The 26,180-nt window shown below is 39.5% G+C and overlaps 1 protein-coding gene across 4 annotated transcripts in view; it reads right to left on the bottom strand.

The window, feature by feature from the left end:
* Positions 1-9,090: 9,090 nt before the first annotated feature.
* Positions 9,091-26,180, bottom strand: part of LRIG2 (leucine rich repeats and immunoglobulin like domains 2) — a 63,504-nt gene continuing 46,414 nt past the window's right edge. For 3 of the 4 annotated variants that reach the window (XM_027090925.1, XM_027090928.1, XM_027090929.1), the window contains 6 exons: positions 24,779-25,099; positions 23,398-23,679; positions 20,206-20,655; positions 19,424-19,573; positions 12,700-12,990; positions 9,091-10,299 (listed from right to left, as the gene is read on the bottom strand). In XM_027090925.1, the coding sequence (XP_026946726.1) occupies positions 10,073-10,299; positions 12,700-12,990; positions 19,424-19,573; positions 20,206-20,655; positions 23,398-23,679; positions 24,779-25,099 (1,721 nt within the window). In that variant the 3' untranslated portion in view covers positions 9,091-10,072. The remainder of the gene's footprint in view (positions 10,300-12,699; positions 12,991-19,423; positions 19,574-20,205; positions 20,656-23,397; positions 23,680-24,778; positions 25,100-26,180) is intronic. The other variant, XM_027090926.1, reaches the window with a different exon arrangement.

The raw sequence follows: 26,180 nt of genomic DNA, 5'->3' as shown, positions 1-26,180 counted from the left end.
TCCTCTTTGATTTCTTAGGTGATCTCTTGGTTATTTAGTAACATATTGTTTAGCCTCGATATGTTTGTGTTTTTTATGTTTTTTTCCCTGTAATTAATTTCTAATCTCATACCGTTGTGGTCACAAAAGATGCTTGATATTTCAATTTTCTTAAATTTACTGAGGCTTGATTTGTGACCCAAGATGTGATCTGTCCTGGAGAATGTTCTGTGCACACTTGAGAAGAAAGTGTAATCTGTTCTTTTTGGATGGAATGTCCTGTAAGTATCAATTAAATCTATCTGGTCTATTGTGTCATTTAAAACTTGTTTCCTTATTAATTTTCTGTTTGGATGATCTGTCCATTGGTGTAAGTGAGGTGTTAAAGTCTCCCACTATTATTGTGTTACTGTTGATTTCCTCTTTTAGAGCTGTTAGCAGTTGCCTTATGTATTGAGGTGCTCCTATGTTGGATGCATATATATTTATAATTGTTATATCTTCTTCTTGGATTGATCCCTTGACCATTATGTAATGTCCTTCCTTGTCTCTTGTATCATTCTTTAAAGTCTATTTTATCTGATATGAGTATTGCTACTCCAGCTTGCTTTTGATTTCCATTTGCATGGAATATCTTTTTCCATCCTCTCACCTTCAGTCTGTATGTGTCCCTAGGTCTGAAGTGGGTCTCTTGTAGACAGCATATATATGGGTCTTGTTTTTGTATCCATTCAGCAAGCCTGTGTGTTTTGGTTGGAGCATTTAATCCATTCATGTTTAAGGTAATTATCGATATGTATGTTATTATGACCATTTTCTTAATTGTTTTGGGTTTGTTTTTGTAGGTCCTTTTCTTCCCTTGTGTTTCCCACTTAAAGAAGTTCCTTTAGCATTTGTTGTAGAGCTGGTTTGGTAGTGCTGAATTCTCTTAGCTTTTGCTTGTCTGTAAAGCTTTTGATTTCTCCATCAAATCTGAATGAGATCCTTTCTTGGTTGTAGGTTCTTCCCTTTCATCACTTTAAATGTGCCATGCCACTCCCTTCTGGCTTGTTTCTGCTGAGAAATCAGCTGTTAACCTTATGGGAGTTCCCTTGTAAGTTATTTGTCATTTTTCCCTTGTTACTTTCAGTAATTTTTGTTTTTTTCCAATTTGATTACTCTGTGTCTTGGCGTGTTTCTCTTTGGGTTTATGCTGTATGGGACTCTCTGCACTTCCTGGACTTGGGTGGCTATTTCCTTTCCCATGTTAGGGAAGTTTTCGACTATCATCTCTTCAAATATTTTCCCGAGTCTTTTCTCTCTATCTTCTCCTTCTGGGACCCCTATAATGCAAATGTTGTTGTGTTTAATGTTTTCCCAGAGTTCTCTTAGGCTGTCTTCATTTCTTTTCATTCTTTTTCCTTTATTCTGTTCCACAGCAGTGAATTCCACCATTCTCTCTTCCAGGTCACTTATCCGTTCTTCTGCCTCAGTTATTCTGCTATTGATTCCTTCTAGTGTATTTTTCATTTCGGTTATTGTATTGTTCATCTCTGTTTGTTTGTTCTTTAATTCTTCTAGGTCTTTGTTAAACATTTCTTGCATTTTCTCTATCTTTGCCTCCATTCTTTTTCTGAGGTCCTGGATCATGTTCACTATCATTATTCTGAATTCATTTTCTGGAAGGTTGCCTATCTCCACTTAATTTAGTTGTTTTTCTGGGGTTTTATCTTGTTCTTTGATCTGGTCCATAGCCCTCCGCCTTTTCATCTTGTCTATCTTTCTGTGAATGTGGTTTTTGTTCCACAGGCTGCAGGATTGTAGTTCTTCTTGCTTCTGCTGTCAGCCCTCTGGTGGATGCCTAATGTTTTTGAGAGAGAGGAATTCACATAGGCTTTGATGGAACATTTAAAAGGGACACACAATTAAACTATTTAATCTGGCATATGACTCAAGAGCAGCCACTCATTCCACATATGGGGTTGTACTTGTTGATTTAAAAAGTCGGCTTCTCCTTGGAAGAGAATAAAATAGAAGCTTAAAAGCACTTACTCTTGAATGCTCCAAATACTTTGCTTCTTTGTTCCCAGGTGCACTCAACTTACAATCATTTATGCTGTAAACACGTGTCAGTTTTTTGTGTTCTGGCAAAGCATCGTGCAGTGCTGCAGTCCCTTTTGTTTGAACCGCTGTGTGGCTAGGGATGTGTGGTGCTTCAGAACTGCAAGCATGCCAGCCAGTGTGTTCATCAGTTTCATTTCCAGTTTCTCTACAGTGCATTTCAGTATACAAAGCATTGACTGGGGTCAGAGAAGCAGCAGCAGCTCAGTGGAAGACCGTGGGCTTCAGGATCGTGTGACTGTAAGCAACTCATTTAGCCTGAGTTATAAGAAAATTCTGCCAACCTGTCTGGGTTATTGGAAGGCTGTATTTAGTTTGCTCAGGCTACTGTAACAAAAACCACAGACTGCATGGCTTAAATGACAGAAATTTATTTTTTCACAGTTCTGAAGTCTGGAAGTCCAAAATCAATGTGTCAGCAGCTCTGATTTCTTCTGAGGCCTCTCATTGGCCTGCAGATGGCTGCTTTCTTGCTGTGTCCTTCTCGCACATGGTCTTTCTTCTGTGCACATGCAGGTCTGATGCCCAAATTTCCTTCTTCTTATGATGACACTGGTCATATTAGATTAGGTCCAACCCTAAAGACCTCATTTTAATTTAATTACCTTTAATGATCTTATACAGTCGCATTCTGAGGTACCAGAGATCAGGGCTTCGATTTGAGGGGCCTGAAATTTGAGGGGTATGGAGTTCAGCCCATAACTAAGACTAAATGACAAAGTAGGGCCTTGATGAAAGGTCACATTTTTTCCTTTCTTTGACATGGGGAAAGAACCTGTGCTTTGGAATCATAAAGCATAATTTCAACTCCTGGTTCTATTGCCTGCTAATTATGTGATTTTGGCCAAGTTGCTTGTTTCAACATCTGTAAAATGGGAATAAGACTACCTCCCTCAAACCACGGTTGTGAAGATAAAGTGCTGAGTATGTAAAGTGCTTAACAATACCTGGAAGGGGTAGGCAGAATGTATTTGCTAATTTTGCATTATTTGTTCCTAGCAATAATTGTGATTAATGCTTCCTACTTGTCTCTTTTTGTTAAAGAGCTCTGGCAACTGGCCTTGATGATGGCCTGTGAACTAAATAAACAAAGTGACCAAACTTGGTCCTAGAGATTTCAAGATTTCTTGATTGGCTGAAGAAAGCAGCAGAGGTGGCAGATGGAACATCGCCAACAGAGCCTTGATTACACAAGTCCACATCAGACCCCCAGAGCATCAGACCATCTCCTTCCCAGTATGACCACCCCTGTACTTCTGCTTTCCTTAGCCTATCTCGTGACAGAATTTCCCCTATAACAAAAGTCACAGGCAGCCCGTCCTGAAAGCACTGGCAAGAAAGATAACAGGACTGGAACACAAGCAGCATCTACAAAGGACTCTACCACACAAGTGAGGAGCTTTAGACCAGGGGGAGGTAGCTGAGCTGAAAGGTGTTGTAATTGTTACTTCTAGTCAGGGAAGACTCTAGACAGAAGCCTAGTTCTCCATTTCAACCACTGCAAACCAGCAAGTTTAAAGGGAACCTCCAGAAATGAGCAAGACCAACCCCCATCATGACACATAACTGTGTTACTACATGGTTGCAGCAGTGCTACTCCAAAAGTGGTCTGCAGATCTTGCCTATCTGCCAACTCTTTGCTACTAGTCCATGACAAAGCACAGAATAAGCACTTAGAAACTTTAACAGCAGTTTGACTGAATACTTTTATATGTTAAATCTATAATAAAAACTTTAACTTTTACTTTGTGTCCTTTATTTTTCTAGAAATTCATTCTTATTATATTTTACAAAAGTAATGGTCCATGGCAACTGGCCCTGCAGCACAGATAACTTCAGCACTAGGTTACAAGCTTCTAAATAGCTGAGTGTAAATAAATATCTTTCATAACTCAGCAGGACCCTACTACTTGGGCCCTAGTACATCTAATTTCAAAACAAAAAATATGATAAAACCATGGCATTTTTCTTCATTCCACCTAGTAAGAAAATGATAGTCAGGAATAAAGTAAAAATCAATTTCCAGTATACATTCCAGTCCAGACTTTCACCATATTGAAAGTGATCAATGTCCAGAGGCTTTCATTCCAATGTTTATAAAGACTGGAGACATAATACTCTGTTCAGAACTGGAAGGTATCACAGTGGGAAAAATCCTGAATATGAGTCAGAAATTCTGCATTCAAATTCGGGCTTTAAAAGCTTTTTGACATTGTGTAGGTGATAATCTAACTGAGCCACTTTTGTTAACTACAAAAAGTGGAGATTAAAATCCTCTGCCCAACCTACATCTGAAGAGTGCTGTGAGAGTCGAATAAAATAATGTCTGTGGGATGTGCCTCATAAAGAATAAAGTGCAGCACAGGTGACGATGGGATCAGTATTGTCAGCTCAGCCTTCAGAGAGCTGACAGACTCAAAGGAAATAGCCCCTAACATGGTACAGTGAGGAAGCTGACCAGAATACTGACATTCTTCAAATATCTTGTTAAAGATTTACCAGATTAGAAACACTGCCTTCAAATTCTTCTCAGTGCAGAAAGCACTCTTGTTTTCTAACAAACCGTTAGGTGTGTTTGTTTTCATCCTGCCAAGTGTACAGCACCCTGGTGGGTAGCATGAAGGAGAAAGAAGAGAGTGCACAGTGCCTGCCTGGAGCAGCTCACAGTGCAGGGTGCACCAGTGGCAGGCTCGAGGCTGTGTGTGTGACTCTTAAACACGGCAGGAACTAGAGAAGGGCAACTCTTTCCCATTTTAACTTGCACAGCTATTTGGAGACCCTCTCAAAAGGATCACAAACTTAAAAATGAACCATTTCATTCCTGTCCTTTAGGCAAGAGAAGACCAGAAAATCATAATGTATTTTAGCTTTATTGAAGACATATTACAGTAGACAAACAAGTAGACAAACACATGCTTTATAAAATATACATTCTCATGTGTGAGAAAATATAAATAGACACTAGGAAATGGCCACACTGAACACAACAACTTGGCTTATAACTCTCTTTAGGTACATCTAGTACCAGGGCTGCTCAGACTGACATCCTCTGATAGGGGTAAAAGGGAGAACAGGGGGAAAGTAGAGGGTAGAAGTAGTCTCTCAATGGATCAAGTGGCCACTTTAAGTAGCCAAAAGATATTCCAAGAGCACTTGAGCCCCCAATGATCAATTTCTCTTTAAAGACAGAGTTGACAAAAGATCAGTCTACTCCTTACATTTGAAAACAGGCTCAAATCAAGCTTTTTATTCACCTTCACCCCACCTATTGGTGGAGATTATTAGGATTGCTAAGAAACAAACACACAACCTTGAAGGAGCAGGTCCAAATATTACTCCTCACCCACGCATGCACGCACACACACACACCCCTACCCCTTACTACCCACAAAACCTCCAGATGATTTGTGGGCTTTCAGGTGTTGTTTTAAGAGAAGCTTATAACATATCCCAATTCAGAACATGTTATTTTTGTCAACAAATGAGGAGGAAGCGGGGAAGGAAGGAAGAAAATTAAGGCTAACTGATGTTGGCTTAGATTGTACTCCAAACAAAAATGTTTTAAATTAGAAGAAAGAGGGAAAAACATCTGCCACAGTGAACTGGGAAAGAGACCACGTAAGAGAAAAATGAATCATTACTTACAGGTTGCCTAAAAATCTTAGCTCAACTTTCTAAGGTCCAACTGTTTCACAATTACTTCAGTAATCTGCATCAAGAAGCAAAGTAAGAAATGGAGGCTGTAGCATAAAATGACAGCCAGTTTACCTCGGATACTCCATTACCCATTTGGCATTTCTGTGGATATTAAAATGATAAGAAGATGCCATAACACACGCGGGTAAAATACTGGGTACAAACTTGAACATCACAATTCCAACCCCATTCCAAATGGAGTCCCACTGATACAAAGAAACAGGAATAAAAATTAAAGAGTAAAAGGGAAGGTTATAATACATTATAGGCTTTAAAAGTTTTCACTATGGTCATACCATTTGGGTTAGGAACCCTATAGATTTTCTCAGAAGAATAAGCCCAGAGTTTCATGTTTTCAGCCATTAACACAAAACTGGCTCCTTTTGTCAATCAAAGAACATAATCTTTTAGTTTAAAAAAAAAATCTTTTTAAGTGTTCCACACTTACTGTATATAAAGAATTCTGAAAGACAAAGTTTTAAGCCTGTCTTGCTTCTGAAGATTTCCAATGATAAAACTGAAAGAGAGCTAAAAGCCATCTTGCCCATATTTGATTTCAATGCAGAAATTTCTTCAATGCTATTAACAGATGATTATTTAGCTTCTGTATATACTTTTTCCATGAAAGGCTGATTATTCCAATTGTCAGACAAATCTAATTGTTAGAGTGTTAGCTTATATAGAATTATTGGCACGTGTGTACTACATCTCCCTGTAACTTCTTCCCCACTGATATGACCCCTGTCCGCTGGAATAAAAAGAGTGAATCTAATCTTTGTTTCATATGACAACCCTTTAAGTAACTAAAGACTTTTATCATCTCTCCCTTTTCTTAGGAAAATGGATAATAGAGTCTAAGCTGCTTAACATCTTAATGTTTCTTTTACAACCTGCCAATGGGCAATGTGAAGGCAACTGTTTTTAAACATGAAAGTTACCTTACAGAGAAAATACACATTTAAAGCATTCTAAGAGGGCACATTAGAGGGAATGGCACACTGGGCTGGGTTTCTGGTATTTCCTATCCTACAGATTAACTTACATCTAGGGAAAGCACTTGAGAGGCTACTGAGTGACAGGCAGCCAACGGGTCAGGCATAGACTCTGTGGCAGGAAGACTTGGAGTACAAGCACAATGTTACTTCTTCTTCCAGGTATACTTACAGAATCAGTCTAAGAGGGGCACAAACAAATTAAGAGAATTTATGTATCCCTACTGATATGAAGTCGTAATAGGGACAATATTTCTCTCAGCATTTTAGTTTGCCTTGCTTTTGCAACATTTTTGATTAAACTGGTGGCAGGCAGACATTACACTGATGGGAAGAAACACAGATGAGCCACTAATCCAGTTTATAGTAGAGCATTTGCTATATGCTCTACATATGCAATACTGAAAAATTTCAGGAATTCCAACTCCTAAGATTAGAATTTATGAAATTTACTATTTTTTAAGACCAGGGATAGGCTATTCACATTTAAACAAATTCCTGACTAGTTTTTCAGGCAAGTTTTTTAGTTATTTAGGAAAGCTAGCAATACCTGGGAGGACATCTCAACCATTCGAGTTGACAGAGAACCTGGCTATTCGGGAGACCAGCCTGACACCACTGGCAGTAGAAAGACCACTGCTAAAGCAGAGGCAGCAATCATGTATTTTAAGTTTTCTAGAGCACTGGTTTGCAGCCTGGTTTTTGTCCTCTCACATGTAACAGCTGATGCTCACTTGCAGCCTTGTTCTAACTCCACTTTTTTCACTAAATAAAGTCCATCAGAATGTCAGAGTACTATAATTAGAGAGATGACCTTGAATACATTAGAAAGGTGAGTCACAAACTAGTTACAAATTAGTTGTGGCACACCTCTCAACTGATTCTGATACTCTGGTGTATTGTAATACTAGCATTCAGACCTGGTGTTCTGGAGGGCAATGGGTGGTTCTCAATCTACTCAAGATTCTTTATGTTTACTGACACTGTTTTAGAAGCTGAATATTTCTTCTCTTTATGAGGATTTCTTATAGCATTACTCCTGCTAGAGAGGAAATAAATCTGGCTCAAGTCAGAGTAAGCAGCATCACTCCTGTTCTACTCTAAAAAATATTTCATGAAAGCAGCTTTTTATTAGAGTAGATAATCCTCCTTGATTCCAGGAGGGATCACAGATTCACAGAATGTTACAGCTGGAAAGGGCTTTAAAGCATCTAGTAAAATGCCCTCATTTCATAAATGACAAAGTCAGGCTGAGATGTAAAGGGACTTGCCCTTGATTACACAACTAGTAAGCAGCAGAGCTAGGAACTAAATCAGGTTTCGTGATTCTAAGTCAGTCCAGTAAAAATTATACTACAACCTAGTAAAGTAAGAAGATGGATCAGAAATTGAAGGGAGAAGAAAATAGTGATACTTAAGGAGTTCAAAGTGAAAATGAAGAGAGGCTGACAATTTAAAAAGGAAAAAGACAAATGCATGATGGCATAAAACAGCTAGAAAAGTGCTGCTGCCTATGGGAGAAAAATTTAGGATTGAAAAACAGTATGAAATTCAGCTAAACTTCCTGGCAAAGAGCTGAGAAATTATGTGAGTTTAAAATCCTTGAAATGCACAATGACTTAGAAATAGATTATTTTCATTTAAGTGGTTGAAGTCATCTAGTATGTAACTAGTCCTCACTAAATTTAGAGGATAGAATCCAACAGCCTTTCTTTTTTTTCTGAAAGCAGAAAGAAAGAAGAGCTTTAGTCCATTACACTTTATTAGAGCACTAAGTCTTTTGTTTACATAAAATTTTTTGCTATCAGAAATTCAAGAAAACTTTTTGGCTTAAATAATCACTTGTACAGGGCTTCCCTGATGGCACAGTGGTTGAGAGTCCGCCTGCTAATGCAGCGGACACAGGTTCGTGCCCCAGTCTGGGAAGGTCCCACATGCCGCAGAGCGGCTGGGCCCGTGGGCCATGGCTGCTGAGCCTGTGCATCCGGAGCCTGTGCTCCGCAGCGGGAGAGGACACAACAGTTGAGAGGCACGTGTACCGCAAAAAAAAAAAAAAAAATCACTTGTACAAAACAAGGACCACTCTAAAGCTTTACAGTATAAGAATTTCTGCACGTTCTTCTACTCCCAAAAGCAGTCTTCCCTTCTTAAGACATACTGTGCATTGGTAGAAGAGATATTATTTTAAAAAACAAACACACACACACACAGAAAAAAAAGCAATCTTTGGTTTCCTCATCAACTAAGTACTTTGCTGAAGGAAGATATTCCCCAAACAAGTTTTCCTTTATCTATGCGCATATGACAATGACAAGACTGCTAGTCGTTTGAAAAAGCCTTTTTATGCTTGAAAGATTATATTACCTGGCACTTGTAAACAGATGACAAATGATTAGCTGTACAAATCTTTAGGCATAAAGAAAGTGGTTAATTACACCAAGATGGTGTTTGTGTGTACGCAATTACTAGGTACCCTGCTTCTATACTTATACTTCTTAACAAATACGTATTTAAAACTTTAAACAAAGTCTTTGGATTCACTAAACCAAGTTGTACAAAATCTGTGGTCTGAGAAGCAGCTGTCAATATTATAACTGAATATTATATATAATTTTGGCATATCAAAAATATTTACATTGCAACACATATGACCAATGAATACGAAAATTATTTATAAATGCACATATATATACAGTGAGATCCCTGGGCGACAGGGACCATAAAAAAAAAAAAAAGAGAGAGAGAGAAAGAGAGAGATTCACAAGAATACAAAACGCTTGACCTAGTAATAGTTGGTCAAGTCTGGGATTCTTGTCGAAGACCTTGAATATCAAAGCCCCACTCTCAACTATAGGATTAAAACCACTGCAGAATCCCAGGCACACTTCCCAGGGGGCTCCAAAGTTATTTTTGTTCCTTGGAAGGCAAAATAGAACAGTGTTGTTTACTCAGGATCATTCGGTAGGTTGAGACAATCCAGGGTGTTAAGCAGCAATGAGACTCTCCCTAACAGGCAATGAGCACCTGGGCACATCCCAGTAGAACCATAAGACAGCACTCTGTCCTCTATCTTCCTCCACCTGTGTTGCACATTTTCTATTAGATGTACCCATTTCTGTCAGCCATTACCCTTTCTTCGTCAAGTATAAGCCCAAACAAATGTCTGGGCCCCCTTGATGTGGTCAGATGTAATTGTAGACAAAGAGCAAAGCAAATGCTGACTTTGGGGTTTCTTCCGAACTCTGAGGTAGTAAATACAAAATCAACTAATTTGAGTCTGCCCAGATTTCATTCTGGAGTGAGTTTCATGTGCCCTCACTGCCATCTTGAATGTTCCGAGTCCTACTAAAATCAAAAGTGTGGTCGTGTAACCTGTGACAGGGCATGGGGGAAGTGGAACAGTCTGGATCACTCTCTGCCAGGCCCTCGTTTTGATGGAGTTGTGGTGACTCAAAGACTGACTGCTGCGATAAAGGAGGATGAGGCATACCTGGTTCTTTGCTTATGTTCCACAGAGGCCGCTGCAAGGGTTCTGAGAACGAGAGACAGTAATAATTATCAGTGGTGAATGGAAGTATAAAATTAATTTTCTAAAACTTAATTTTCTTCTACCCAAGTCTTCAAAGAAATAATAAGAAATAACCCAGTATTCCTGAATAAGGACGTTAAGATAAAATGTATACTTGCCATTTTCTTAGCAAAAACAAAAAAAAAGAAAACAAAACAAAAACTGAAACCATGGTCTTTCAAACACTTCTACTCAACAACTTTACCAATTAATTACTGAAACCATGCTGTGCCATCTGCTTTCACCTATTACTGGTGTTTCTACTGCTATAAAACTTAAAACTCTTTAGACACATGGAAGCAGACTAAAAGAGAATTAGTATCCATATAGTAATGAAAGTTGCACAATACATAAGTAAAAATTATTGATTCAGTGCAGTCATTGTATCTTTAAATAACAATTAAATGCTTATCTTAAAAAAAATCATTTTGGGCTTCCCTGGTGGCGCAGTGGTTAAGAATCCGCCTGCCAATGAGGGGACATGGGTTTGAGCCCTGGTCCAGGAAGATCCCACATGCCGCGGAGCAACTAAGCCCACGCGCCACAACTACGGAGCCTGCACTCTAGAGCCCACGTGCCACAACTACCGAAGCCCGCATACCTAGAGCCCGTGCTCTGCAACGAGAGAAGCCACCGCAATGAGAAGCCGGCACAACACAACAAAGAGTGGCCCCTGCTCGCCGCAACTAGAGAAAGCCTGAGAGCAGCAACAAAGACCCAACGCAGCCAAAAATAAAATACATACAATAAATACATTTATTTTAAAAAATCATTTTAAAAATAAACAACCATTCCCCTCCAGCTTCTAGCAAGCCAATAACTCTAACAACAAAATAATAACCAAAAGCTGGTATTTTAAATCAGGTTATCTATACTTTGGCTTCAAAAATATGCATTTCTCATTATTATTTACTGCAGTGGTGGGCTCTTTCCCCAGAGAACATTTACTGAAAGTTATACTAACTTCATGGGGATGTATTTTGGAAAAAGCTAGCCAAACATTCTAGAAACAAACACTCAGAAATAAAAATAAAACCCATGTGCAAAGTAAGCTAGAGCAGGGTTTCTCAAGCTTTAACATTCATACAAATAACCTGGAGACTGTGTTAAAATATAGACTCTGGTTCACTAGGTCTGGGGTGGGACCCATGCTCTGCATTTCTAACAAGCTCCTAGGTAATGCTGATGCTGACAGACCACACTTTGAGTAGCAAGGAGCTAGAGCATCCTAGCTAAGGAACAAGCAATGCACCGAAGCACTCTCATTTGCTGATTTCCTCACTTACAGACCAGATTAACAATTAAGACATCCCTAAAGTTGGGGAAAGATACTGCATTTTTAGTTCTACTTAAAGTTATTCTGTGCGTGTATATCTCTTCTAGGACATGGGGAAATGGATTTAGTGTTTGTGCCTTTCTTTCATGGACACAGAATTTTAAAGACAAGAGACTAACTTCAATAACAGGATATTTTTCTCTGACCTGTACCCTCTTTAGAAAACTTTAGAGGTGGTCTCTTAACTAAGAACAACAGAGCACATCGTAAAAGTCCATGTCATTTCATTCACTCCAGCCAGAACCATCCCTGGAAGCACCACTATACAATGTCTTCCACTGTAAACCTGCGGTGCAAAGCCCCACCCTATTTCCAGTGCTCTTTCATTTCAGGCGGACAGGAGGGTGACAGTGGATAAAAAGCCTGGATGGACAGGAAGACATGCTCAGTAGTGCCCTTCATGGTCTAGAAAGAGTTTTGTTTTGTTTTGCTTTGCTTTATTGACTGGGTTGTTTCAAATGCCTTGTCGGCACAATATAACATGTGTTTCTTTTCCTGGGCTACTATCCCCAAACTGCTTTCCCAGTTATGGCCCTGACTGTAATACTTCACAGATGAAAGCAAATACCTGCCAAGTGATACTGACATTCAACATTTACCTGATAGAACAGCAACCAAATAAAACATTTTTAAATCTTCTCAGTGAAAATCTTCATCAAATTATGCCCAAATCATTATATCCTTAGCATTTCAAGTCTCCATTATTTAAATAAACATGGAAGAAAAAAGTAGTGCCTGTATGAAACGTCTTTATAGAAACTTTTTCTACATGGCTTCCGAATCTTTAGAAGTAAGATCTTGTTACTCCCACAAAAGCTGTTTTCATCCTACAGATCCAGACTTCTTTCTAAATCTAATCTCTAAAAATCTTTGGCTCTAGTTTATGTCAATTAATAGTAGCTAATTACTCCATTATACCAACTTGTTTGCTTCTGTCAAATGAGAGTGCTACCTATATGACAGAAGGAAAACTCAAGTAGGTGAAAGTGAAAACAAACCAAAATAACAAACAACACTGTGCCCTTTACCACTGTTCTTCTGTGTGGAGGAAAGTTTCTTCTCATTTATCCTCTCATGGTTGGTGGGAAAGGCAGACATCTCTCTATCTGCTGCTGATACCAGGCTCTCCAGGGTGGTGGCATCTTGGGGAAGATGTGCCAAATAAGTCTCTTTGGGCATCTGGACCATAAGGCTGGACAGTGTCTGATCTAGAACATCCTCTTCAGCAATATAGGTGTATGGACAGTATTCTCGGGTCCGGGAGTAGATGTTAGCATTGTCATAACAATCTGAGCAGATAACCCGGGTGCCAGTGCCACCTAATGACAACACAGGAAAGAATCCAAACATCCTTCAGTTAAGGAATCAGTTTTGCCAACTATTAGTTTTCTCTAACAGTTGTCATCATATCTGCATTTGTTCAAAACTTGCATTATAAACCAGATGAAGTTTCAAGGTCTTTCTGTGAACTAACTAATTTAATCCTTATAACATCCCTAAGAGGTAAGTATTATTATTATCCCTATTTTACAGACAGAGTAACTACAACACAGAGAGGTCAGGTAAGGCCCAAAGACATACTGCCTGAGTGAAGAGCTGCAATTTAAACTCAGGCCCTCTGGCTCTAGCATCCATGCTCTTGAGTAGTACATTAAGCCATCTTTGACAAGCCTGGATAAGGTCATGCGCAAATCAAGGGAGCCAAGATAAGGCTGGCACTGTGCTACAAGACACATGTTTGGCTTAAGCAAACTAAAGCAGAGAACAAGGGGTTTTGATGACTTTATTTCACAAAAGCCCACATAACTTTTGTTAAGTCAAGAGGTTAAGCAACACTAATTGCTAAAAGGACCCCAAGAGAAAGCCTCTGACGGTGAAGAGTCCTGCCTGACAAGTGTGTGTTTGGCAGAAGTAAAAGTTTAATAATGAGCTCCCTGGACAATTAAGTGCTTTGAAAACTGAATGATAAAAAAAGAGGAAAGTGAGAAATAGAGACTCACTTATTCATGTTCAAGCAACAGAATGTTAGAACTGGAAAAGAACAGGAAGTAATTAAGTTTAACCCAGAAAGCAGTGTTATTTCCTACAAATTTCAAAAAGTAGAGGCTTTTAAGTATTCTTTAAAAAGCTAGAGGGGGACTTCCCTGGTGGCACAGTGGTTAAGAATCTGCCTGCCAATGCAGGGGACACGGGTTCGAGCCCTGGTCTGGGAAGATCCCACATGCTGCGGAGCAACTAAGCCCGTGTGCCACAACTACTGAGCCTGCGCTCTAGAGCTCATGTGCCACAACTACTGAGCCCGCATACCACAACTAATGAAGTCTGTGCGCCTAGGGGCCATCCTGGGCCAGGGAAGGTCTCACAAGCCACACAGTATAGCCAAAAAGAAAAAAAAAAAAAAAAAAAGCTAGAAATACCCTCCTTTCCATGGAAAGCCAAAATAATGGAATAGAGCTTCCATGTGTATACTACTTGAAGTACTACACAGATTTGTGGAAAGAATATTTAAGAATCATGAGAGAAATGCTTTATAAAATATTGTTTCTTTATTTTTAAAATGAGGAGATTAAAGCTCAGCTTTTAGGTAACTTGTTGGTGACCACAAGGCTGGAAAGAGGAACTGGGAGTCAAACCGAATTCTACCCTTTAATTCACTTCCCTGTGTTCTGTCACTCCCTATGGGAAGAGTGGAGTCGGGAAAAGTAGTGTTGAGAAGTCAGGTTCACTTAACTATTTTATATCTCTCTGATGTTCTCCAATATAAGATGAGAATCATCAATGCCCTTTAAACCTTAGTGAATGTCTACCTGTCAGCAGGAGATACAACCTCCCTGGGATATGGTCTGAAGGGTGCTCATGCCTGAAAAGGATAAAAGACACCTGAAGAAAGTTTCTAGAGCATCTCCTTCCTACGACAATACTTTGGTTTGGGAGCCTCTGCTGTGTTCTCCAATCCCTTGTTTAAGGATGTGTTTTACTCCTTTCTGTCAGAAGATTTTCTCCTCTGTTAAGACTTTAGAGCCTGAACCAAGATGGCAGAGTACAAGGACGTGCTCTCACTCCCTCTTGCGAGAACACCAGAATCACAACTAACTGTTGAACAATCATCGACAGGAAGACACTGGAACTCACCAAAAAAGATACCCGACATCCAAAGACAAAGGAGAAGCCACAATGAGACAGTAGGAGGGGTGCAATCACAATAAAATCAAATCCCATAAGGCTGGGTAGGTGACTCACAAATTGGAGAACACTTATACCGCTGAAGTCCACCACTGGAGTGAAGGTTCTGAGCCCCAGGTCAGGCTTCTGAAACTGGGGGTCCAGCAACGGGAGGAGGAATTCCTAGAGAAACAGACTTCGAGGGCTAGCGGGATTTGACTGCAGGACTCTGACAGGACTGGGGGAAATAAGAGACTCCACTCTTGGAGGGCACACATAAGTACTGTGCGTATCAGGACGCAGGGGAAGGAGCACTGACCCCAGGGAGACTGAACCAGAGCTACCTGCTAGTGTTGGAGGTTCTCCTGCAGAGGCGGGGGGCAGCTGTGGCTCACCAAGGGACAAGGACACTGGCAGCAGAAGTTCTGGGAAGCACTCCTTGGCGTGAGCCCCCCACCCTCCCAGAGTCCGCTATCAGCCCCACCAAAGAGCCTGCAGGTTCCAGTGTTGGGTCGCCTCAGGCCAAACAACCAACAGGGAGGGAACCCAGCCCCACCCATCAGCACTCTAGCGGATTAAAGTTTTACTGAGCTCTGCCCACCAGAGCAACAGCCAGCTTTACCCACCACCAGTCCCTCCCATCAGTAAAACTTGCACAAGCCTCTTAGATGGCCTCATCCACCAGAGGACAGACAGCAGAAGCAAGAACAACTACAATCCTGCAGCCTGTGGAAGAAAAACCACATTCACAGCAAGATAGACAAGATGAAAAGGCAGAGGGCTATGGACCAGATCAAAGAACAAGATAAAACCCCAGAAAAACAACGAAATGAAGTGGAGATAGGCAACCTTCCAGAAAAAGAATTCAGAATAATGATAGTAAACATGATCCAGGACCTGGAAAAAGAATGGAGGCAAAGATCGAGAAGATGCAAGAAATGTTTAACAAAGACCTAGAAGAATTAAAGAACAAACAAACAGAGATGAACAATACAATAACTGAAATGAAAAATATACTAGAAGGAATCTTGGGTCACAAATCAAGCCTCAGTAAATTTAAGACAACTGAAATCATATCAAGCATCTTTTCTGATCACAACACTATGAGATTAGAAATCAATTACAGGGGAAAAAAACGTAAAAAACACAAACACATGGAGGCTAAACAATACGTTACTAAATTACCAAGAGATCACTGAAGAAATCAAAGAGGAAATCAAAAAATACCTAGAGACAAATGACAATGAAAACACGACGATGCAAAACCTATGGGATGCAGCAAAAGCAGTTCTAAGAGGGAAGTTTACAGCAATACAAGCCTACCTCAAGAAACAAGCAAAATCTCAAACGATCTAATGTTACACCTAAGGGAACTAGAGAAAGAAGAACAAACAAAACCCAAAGTTAGCAGAAGGAATGAAATCATAAATATCAGAGCAGAAATAAATGAAATAGAAACAAAAAAACAACAGCAAAGATCAATAACACTAAAAGCTGGTTCTTTGAGAAGATAAACAAAATTGATAAACCATTAGCCAGACACATCAAGAAAAAAAAGGAGAGGACTCAAATCAATAAAACAAAAAAGGAGAAGTTACGACACTGCAGAAACACAAAGCATCCTAAGAGACTACTATAAGCAACTCTATGCCAATAAAATCGACAACCTGGAAGAAATGGACAAATTATTAGAAAGGTATAACCTTCCAAGACTGACCCAGGCAGAAATAGAAAATATGAACAGACCAATCACAAGTAATGAAATCGAAACTGTGATTAAAACCTTCCAACAAACAAAAGTCCAGGACCAGATGGTTTCACAGGTGAATTCTATCAAACGTTTAGAGAAGAGCTAACACCCATCCTTCTCAAACTCTTCCAAAATACTGCAGAGGAAGGAAAACTCCCAAACTCATTCTATGAGGCTACCATCACCCTGATACCAAAACCAGACAAAGATACTACAAAAAAAGAAAGTTACAGACCAATATCACTGATGAATATAGATGCAAAAATCCTCAACAAAATACTAGCAAACAGAATCCAACAACACATTAAAAGGATCATATACCATGATCAAGTGGGATTTATCCCAGGGATGCAAGGATTCTTCAGTATATGCAAATCAATCAATGTGATACACCATATTAACAAGTTGAAGAATAAAAACCATATGATCATCTCAGTAGATGCAAAAAAGCTTTTGACAAAATTCAACACCCATTATGATAAAAAACCTCCAGAAAGTGGGCATAGAGGGAACCCACCTCAACATAATAAAGGCCATACATGACAAACCCACAGCAAACATCATTCTCAATGGTGAAAAACTGAAAGCATTTCCTCTAAGATCAGGAACAAGAGAAGGATGTCCACTCTCACCACTCTTATTCAACATAGTTTTGGAAGTCCTAGCCACGGCAATCAGAGAAGAAAAAGAAATAAAAGGAATACAAATTGGAAAAGAAGAAGTAAAACTGTCACTGTTTGCAGATGACATGACACTATACATAGAGAAACCTAAAGATGCCACCAGAAAACTACTAGAGCTAATCAATGAATTTGGTAAAGCTGTAGGATACAAAATTAACGCACAGAAATCTCTTGCATTCCTATACACTAATGATGAAAAATCTGAAAGAGAAATTAAGGAAACACTCCCGATTTACCACTGCAACAAAAAGAATAAAATACCTAGGAATAAACCTACCTAGGGAGACAGAAGACCTGTATGCAGAAAACTATAAGACACTGATGAAAGAAATTAAAGATGATACCAACAGATGGAGAGATATACCATGTTCTTGGATTGGAAGAATCAAAATTGTGAAAATGACTATACTACCCAAAGCAATCTACAGATTCAATGCAATCCCTATCAAATTACCAATGGCATTTTTTACAGAACTAGAACAAAAAATCTTAAAATTTGTATGGAGACAGAAAAGACCCCGAATAGCCAAAGCAGTCTTGAAGGAAAAAAGCAGAGCTGGAGGAATCAGACTCCCTGACTTCAGACTATACTACAAAGCTACAGTAATCAAGACAATATGGTACTGGCACAAAAACAGAAATATAGATCAATGGAACAAGATAGAAAGCCCAGAGATAAACCCACGCACCAATGGTCAGCTAATCTATGACAATGGAGGCAAGGATATATAATGGAGAAAAGACAGTCTCTTCAATAAGTGGTGCTGGGAAAACTGGACAGCTACATGTAAAAGAATGAAATTAGAACACTCCCTAACACCATACACAAAAATAAACTCAAAATGGATTAGAGACCTAAATGTAAGACCAGACACTATAAAACTCTTAGAGGAAAATATAGGAAGGACACTCTTTGACATAAATCACAGCAAGATCTTTTTTGATCCACCTCCTAGAGTAATGGAAATAAAAACAAAAATAAACAAATGGGACCTAATGAAACTTCAAAGCTGTTGCACAGCAAAGGAAACCATAAACAAGACGAAAAGACAACCTTCAGAATGGGAGAAAATATTTGCAAATGAATCAATGGACAAAGGATTAATCTCCAAAATACATAAACAGCTCATGCAGCTCAATATTAAAAAAAACAACCCTATCCAAAAATAGGCAGAAGATTTAAATTGACATTTCTCTAAAGAAGACATACAGATGGCCAAGAAGCACATGAAAAGCTGCTCAACATCACTAATTATTAGAGAAATGCAAATCAAAACTACAATGAGGTATCATCTCACACCAGTTAGAATGGGCATTATCAGAAAATCTACAAACAACAAATGGTGGAGAGGGTGTGGAGAGAAGGGAACCCTCTTGCACTGTTGGTGGGAATGTAAATTGATACAACCACTATGGAGAACAGTATGGAGGTCCTTAAAAAACTAAAAATAGAATTACCATATGATCCAGCAATCCCACTACTGGGCATATACCCAGAGAAAACCATAATTCAAAAAGATACATGCACCCCTACGTTCACTGCAGCACTATTTACAATAGTCAGGTCATGGAAGCAACCTAAATGCCCATCGACAGATGAATGGATAAAGAAGATATGGTACATATATACAATGGAATATTACTCGGCCATAAAAAGGAACGAAATTGGGTCATTTGTTGAGATGTGGATGGATCCAGAGACTGTCATATAGAGTGAAGTAAGTCAGAAATAGAAAAACAAATATCGTATATTAACGCATATATGTGGAACCTAGAAAAATGGTACAGATGAACTGGTTTTCAGGGCAGAAATTGAGACAGATGTAGAGAACAAATGTATGGACACCAAGGGGGGAAAGCGGTGGGGGATGGTGGTGGTGGTGTGATGAATTGGGAGATTGGGATTGACATGTATACACTGATGTGTATAAAACTGATGACTAATAAGAACCTGCTGCATAAAAATATAAATAAAATTCAAAAACTCAAAAAAAAAGACTTTAGTCAATTTTCATCCTATTTTGCATGGGGCAAATGTTTTCATTGAGTAGCTTACTTTAAAATATTGCTTCAGATTACTGTGGAAAACTATACACTTAAAAAAAAACTAAACAGGGTAGGCTGAAATTGTAAGCACAGATAATAAAAAGTCATTACCATCAGCGCCTTTGTGTAAATGTCCATTGGCAGGAGGCATAAGTTGCTGATGACTACCTGCCTCAGAGTTGCTGTAGCCTTCCTGTGGCTCAGACAGTGTTCCTTGGGAAGACAAGTAGCTGGGAATGTCTGCAGGCAGATTGAGCTCGTCTGTAAAAGAGACATCTGTAACTCTCAAATAAAGTTAGGCAATTTAAGCCAAAACTCAGAAGACTATCTTGCAAATGTATTCTACTTTGGTACTAATGGCCAGGAAAATGTTATGTACCTAGGAACTCAACAACTCCTAGAATTCTCTCTGAAAATTATTTCTCACTAGAATTCTCCCCCAAGCTTCATTTTAAAAGTATTACCAAAAGAAAAAAAACCTGAAGTGTGAAATCTTATCCACAGACACACTTTAGCAATCTATCTGGCTGTACCTCTTCTCTTACAGGATTTCAGGGTGGGGGACAGGTGTGAAAGACTGATCTCTGTCATAACGACTCCACTCTTCCCCAAAGGAAAATTACAATGGAAATGAGCCTTAGGTATTAAAGAAAGAAGGTGCACATGCAACTGTTTAAAAGAACAAAGTTTTGGGGGACTGTCTACAAATTCTTAAGCTTATTCACTAGAGCGGTTCCATTATATCAAGAAAGTAGGACATTTTAACAGAAAAACTCTTCCTTCTATCACAAATAAATTATCAAAGCTCCTTAGTTTTTTATATTTAACAACAAATCCTACACTACATTCCTGACTCAGGTATAAGCCACAAGGGTCAACCGGGTACCACTCACCTGTGTTCGTGATACTATAGTCTTCATTTTTCCTTCTCATGTGGTAAATAACAATGACCCAGATCAAAGAGGTACCCACAACACAGCAGACCACAACAATGATGACAATGCCAACTGTGGTCCACCCATCATCTTCATGCCCAATGCTACTCTGGGAAGAGTCACAATTGGGGGTGGAAATCACATTTAGGTAAATGTGACCACGTTCTGTCCCAAGGGTGTTGGACATAATGCAGGTATATTTCCCAGCATCTTCTAGCCCAGCATCTACAATGATGAGAAGTTGGTTGGCTGCAGCGAAGAAGTGCCGTTCTGTCACCAGCAGTGGTCCATCATCTTTGGTCCAGTTGAGGCGAGGGGCAGGACTCCCTCCAGCTATGCACTGTAATACTGCAGTTTCACCTCGGGTTACTGTCTTGTCCTCCAGAGGTCTAATAAATGAGGGTGTCTCTAACAGAAAGATGCATTAAAAAATATTAGGCAGTTTTATTCCTAATTGAATTAGACTAATTAGGTTACGATGAAATAAGCACTTTCATATGCTCATGGGAGGATTAGAAGTTAATGTTTCAGAAAAGCAAAAGCCTCAAAAAATCTAAATCTCATCTCAGGAATTACACCTTGAGCAAGCTATCCTAAGCAAAGAATTCAAAGATCTATATACAAAAATGCTTATTACAAAATTAGTTGTAATTTTTAAAGGTAAAGGGGAAAATCTAAAAATCTAGCAGAAACATGAGTAAGTAAATTATACCACAGCCACATGATATTCATGAAGACTTAATGACAAGGTAACCCTGTGATACAATATTAAGTGGAAAGGGCTTCCCTAGTGGCGCAGCGGTTGAGAATCTGCCTGCCAATGCAGGGGACACGGGTTCGAGCCCGGGTCTGGGAGGATCCCACATGCCATGGAGCAACTAGGCCTGTGAGCCACAACTACTGAGCCTGCGCATCTGGAGCCTGTGCTCCGCAACGAGAGAGGCCACGACAGTGAGAGGCCCGCGCACCGCGATGAAGAGTGGCCCCCACTTGCCACAGCTAGAGAAAGCCCTCGCACAGAAACGAAGACCCAACACAGCAAATATAAATTAATTAATAAACTCCTACCCCCAACATCTTCTTTTTAAAAAAAAAAAAAAAATATTAAGTGGAAAAAAGTAGGTATACATAACCACATAAGGATGGGTGTTTTATTTTTCTTTTTTAGATTTTTTTTTTTTTTGGGATGTGGACCATTTTTAAAGTCTTTATTGAGTTTGTTACAATATTGCTTCTGTTTTATGTTTTGGTTTTTTGGCCGTGAGGCATGTGGGATCTTAGCTCCCCAACCAGGGATCAAACCTGCACCCCCTGCATTGGAAGGTGAAGCTTTTGTTTTGTTTATAAGTAGTTCTTTCATTGATCTTTTAAATTCTTTAAATTTATTTATTTATTTTTGGCTGCACTGGGTCTTCATTGCTGCGTGCGGGCTTTCTCTAGTTGCAGTGAGCAGGGGCTACTCTTTGTTGTGGTGTGTGGGCTTCTCATTGCGGTGGCTTCTTGCTGCAGAGCACGGGCTCTAGGTGCACGGGCTTCAGTAGCTGTGGCTCACGGGCTCTAGAGCGCAAGCTCAGTAGTTGTGGCACGTGGGCTTAGTTGCTCTACAGCATGTGGGATCTTCCCAGACCAGGGCTCGAACCCATGTTCTCTGCATTGGCAAGTGGATTCTTAACCACTGCGCCACCAGGGAAGTCCCAGAAGGCCAAGTCTTAACCACTGGTCTGCCAGGGAAGTCCCAAGATGAGTTTTGTGGGATTTTTTAAAGATTTATTATTTATTTATTTATTTAATTTATTTTTGGCTGTGTCGGGTCTTAGTTGTGGCATGCGGGATCTTCACTGAGGCATGCGGGATCTTTCCTTGCAGCACACGCGTGGGCTTCTCTCTAGTTGTGGCATGTGGGTTTTCTCTTCTCTACTTGTGGTGCACAGGCTCCAGGGCGTGCGGGCTCTATAGTTGTGGCACGTGGGTTCCAGAGCATGGGCTCTGTAGTTTGCGGCAGGCAGGCTCTCTAGTTGAGGCGTGAGCTCAGTAGTTGTGGTGCGCGGGCTTAGTTGCCCTGAGGGATGTGGGCTCTTAGTTCCCTGACCAGGGATTGAACCCACATCCCCTGCATTGTAAGGCGGACTCTTCAGCACTGAACCACCAGGGAAGTCCCAAGATGAGTGTTTTAAAACTCCAGAATATGTCAAAATCTTTAACGGTGTCTGAGTGACCTTCCCTCTTTTTTTCTAATTTTCTACATATCTTAAATTTTTTAAACAATAAACTTATTTTTCTGATTACACAAGTAATTACACAAACCAACACATTTTTAAAAACCCTAACATCTAGAGGAAAAGAGAATTTACCTTGAATTTGAGTCCCATGAAGAAAAGTGTTTTCCAAATGTATGGACACCAAAGGGGGAAGAGGGTGGGGGGTGGGATGAATTGGGAGACTGGGATTGACATATATACACTAATATGTATAAAACAGATAACTAATGAGAACCTGCTGTATAGCACAGGGAACTCTACTTCACTTTGCTGTACAGCAGAAACTAACACAACACTGTAAAACAACTATATCCCAATTTAAAAAGAAAAGAAAAGTGTTCTCATAAGAAAACAAACTGGCTTATCAGGGGAAATCTATGAGGAAAAGACATTTTACCAGAGGATAGGATTAACAGGAGCACACTGGAAGGAAAACAGGAAATCTAACCAGAAGACAGATCATTTTTTTCATCTTATAATTTTTTTTAAAAAAATGAACTGGGGGGAAAGTTACATTGTCTCAAGTTCTCTGTGAAGCAGGTATGTGAGGCAGTATAAAAGTGCAAACTCACTATTGAATAGTAGAAAAAACATATACATGAAGTAGAAAACTTACAGAGGGAAACATAACAGGACAAAGGGATTTGAATATTCAATTCATGGGATAAAAATCTCTAATTCTGCCCTCAGAATTTCGCCAGATTTCAGTTTACTGATCCACTAATATCCTAGGCTGACATAACCCTGCATAAATTGGCAGAGCAAGGAAACAAAGACATAAGAATCCCAACTAAAATCTCAAACATAGATTCTTCTTGCCATTAAGACCAAGAGTCAATCCATAATAAAAAGACTCCCACAAAAGCAGGGACCCACGGAGCAATAAACATACCTAACACGATTAATGAAGCATTTGCTGAGAGGCCGCCTGCTATGTTCTGTGCCATGCAGCTATAGATCCCCATGTCTTCTATTTTCACATTTGCAATGAAGAAGACATCATCCTCAGGCATGACATGCATGCGTCTCTCTCGAGCCGCAGGGAAGTCAGTACCACCATCTTTCTGCCAGGAAATCTGAGGTGCAGGGTGCCCCTCTGCAGCACATTCTAATCTGGCCATGGCACCAGTGCGAATAGTTAGATCCATTGGAGTTTTCAGAAAAGATGGCATCTCTGTTCCAAAAAAGATCACCAAGAGAAAGTGGGTGGGTGGGGGGAATATATATATATATATATATATATATATATATATATATATATATATAGACACACACACACACACACACACACACACACACACACATACATACATACACTCATACATACATACAAGGGAGACTCTATTAGGCAAAATACCAACTGTTGTAATGCTCCATTTCTTTGAGAAGACATGCTCCCTGCACTGACAATAAATACTACTTCAGAGGCCATCTTTTCTCCCAGAACCTCAGGGCATGGAGTACAGTGATGACTAACTCTTCTAGAATGTGTGGCAAATCTACCTGATCTCCTTGATAGGGACAGAAAAAGCAGAAGCCACAAACCTTTTTGAACATATATTTTAGAACCTAATATTTACTATGACTCCCTTACTTAAGAGACTAAATGGTGCTTCCCAAACAAACATCTACAAAGCTGTCAAGGAAACTGCATGATAAAAAAAATTTATGCCTTCAAACATCTCATAAAACAACCCAGGATCAAGACATATGTACATCTTTTGGTTGCACAAAGCCTGAAGTGTTGTAGTTATTCAGCCTAACAGGTGATAGATCAATCAAGCTGTTCTGTTTTTTTCTTTCACAGCCACGATGAAAAAGAGCATTATTTTCAAAAATGGTTTTGTGTGACTACATTTAGACAATGATAATGATCACTGGACCCAGAAATGTTCTCAATACTCCCAGTTATTGGATGGCCTGTGAACAATGTCAGGAATAAATTTCATAGTTTTTAGAACAGAATTATGGTTCTGGAAAGAAAATGGAGAATTAAAAAAAATTTTTTTTTTCAAAAGCATAAATAAAAGTGAAAGTAGCCCATCTCCTAGAGCCACAGAATTCACCTTTACCCCTCAGTCAAAGACTGATCAGGGACAGTAAGTGGGTAAATTAGCAATCCAGTCTGTATACTGTCATAACCCTAAAGACAAAAACAGTAAGGAATCCCCCTGCAATGTCAGGTTTATCCTAATTTTCTTGGTCAAAGATTCAAAAATCAAACATGAAAAATCCTTCTAACCACAAAACTATCAGGGAGCATAATTTCTTACCATTCACAGTCAGTTTGGCTTTATGAGAATAGTTAGAACCAAAGTGATTAGTAATAATACACTGATATTTTCCTTCATCTGTGAAATTTACATTGAAAAGATGTAAGACACTAGTGTATTCCAGAGCTTCTCCAGCTTGTTGCTGATAACGAACAAAATTCTCAATATCAGCATCATACAAGATTTCACTGTCTTTGCGCCACAAAGTAGACATGGGTGAATCACTGCTGCTCACTGCAGTGCATGTCAGAGTCACATTCATGCTTCTTAGAGCAACTGTGGTTTCAGGATGGGTTCTTATCTGCGGCTTGAGAAAATCATCTAAGGAGAAAAAAATGGGGCAGGAGCCAAGTCAGTTATTTATTTTTGCTTCTATAGATTCAATTCTAAAACAAATAATGTAAAATTGCATGTTATGTTTACAAAATGTCATGTTAAGGTTGAAAGGGACTATAGAGCTAGAATCCAATTCCCTTGTTTTAAGATGAGGAAAATGATGCCCAGAAGGGTCAAATGACTTGCTCTAAGATATGTAAGTCCACAGCTAAGCCTGGACTGGAACCCAGGTTTTCAGACTTCAGGGCTTAGCACTCTTTCTACCAACCCTTACTGTCACTTAGGCTTTGAATGTACTTAAGTATTACCAGTTACTGAGAAAAGGAGAAACCTAAATTAGAATTTTAAAACAAGCTCTAATTCTATTACCCCTTGTGTGTACGTGTATGTGTGTGTTTGTGTGTATATATAACATATATAAAAATAGGTATTCCAGGCTTCCCTGGTGGCGCAGTGGTTGGGAGTCCGCCTGCCAATGCAGGGGACACGGGTTCGTGCCCCAGTCCAGGAAGATCCCACATGCCGCGGAGCGGCTGGGCCCGTGAGCCATGGCTGCTGAGCCTGCGCCTCCAGAACCTGTGCTCCTCAACGGGAGAGGCCACAACAGTGAGAGGCCCGCGTACCACAAAAAAAAAAATAGGTATTCCTATTAATAAAACATATTATTTGAAAGTACTTCGTGCATAACTTTCACCTAAAATAGTGAATAATTCCAAACATGTCAAATGTCCAAATGAAGACTGGCTTAGGACTGGCTAATAAACTATACATCCATAAATAATAATATATTATTGGACTGATTCAGAGAAGCAGGTATATGAATTCTTAACCAATGTCTTCACTGGGTAACATTTCACTGTGCCATAAAAGTGATAACTAAAAAAAGAAGATAAATTGTATGGTGTAAGCTTATGTTTAAAACTAAAGTCAGAAGGGCATTCATGGCAATGTAAGCAGAATTTAATCATTACTAGATTCTTTGTTTTCTTCCTTAAAGTTTGTAAAAACAACTTAAGTATTTTATGTGCCTGAACTTCCAAATGTCCTAAGCATCTTTAAGTAGACT

Source organism: Aethalodelphis obliquidens, unplaced genomic scaffold (genome assembly GCF_003676395.1).
Source record: "Aethalodelphis obliquidens isolate GAN/ISIS:26980383/991018 unplaced genomic scaffold, ASM367639v1 scaffold70, whole genome shotgun sequence".
Classification (NCBI taxonomy): domain Eukaryota; kingdom Metazoa; phylum Chordata; class Mammalia; order Artiodactyla; family Delphinidae; genus Aethalodelphis; species Aethalodelphis obliquidens.
Note: the sequence above shows the minus strand (reverse complement) of the source record. Positions and strands in the feature narration are given on the sequence as shown.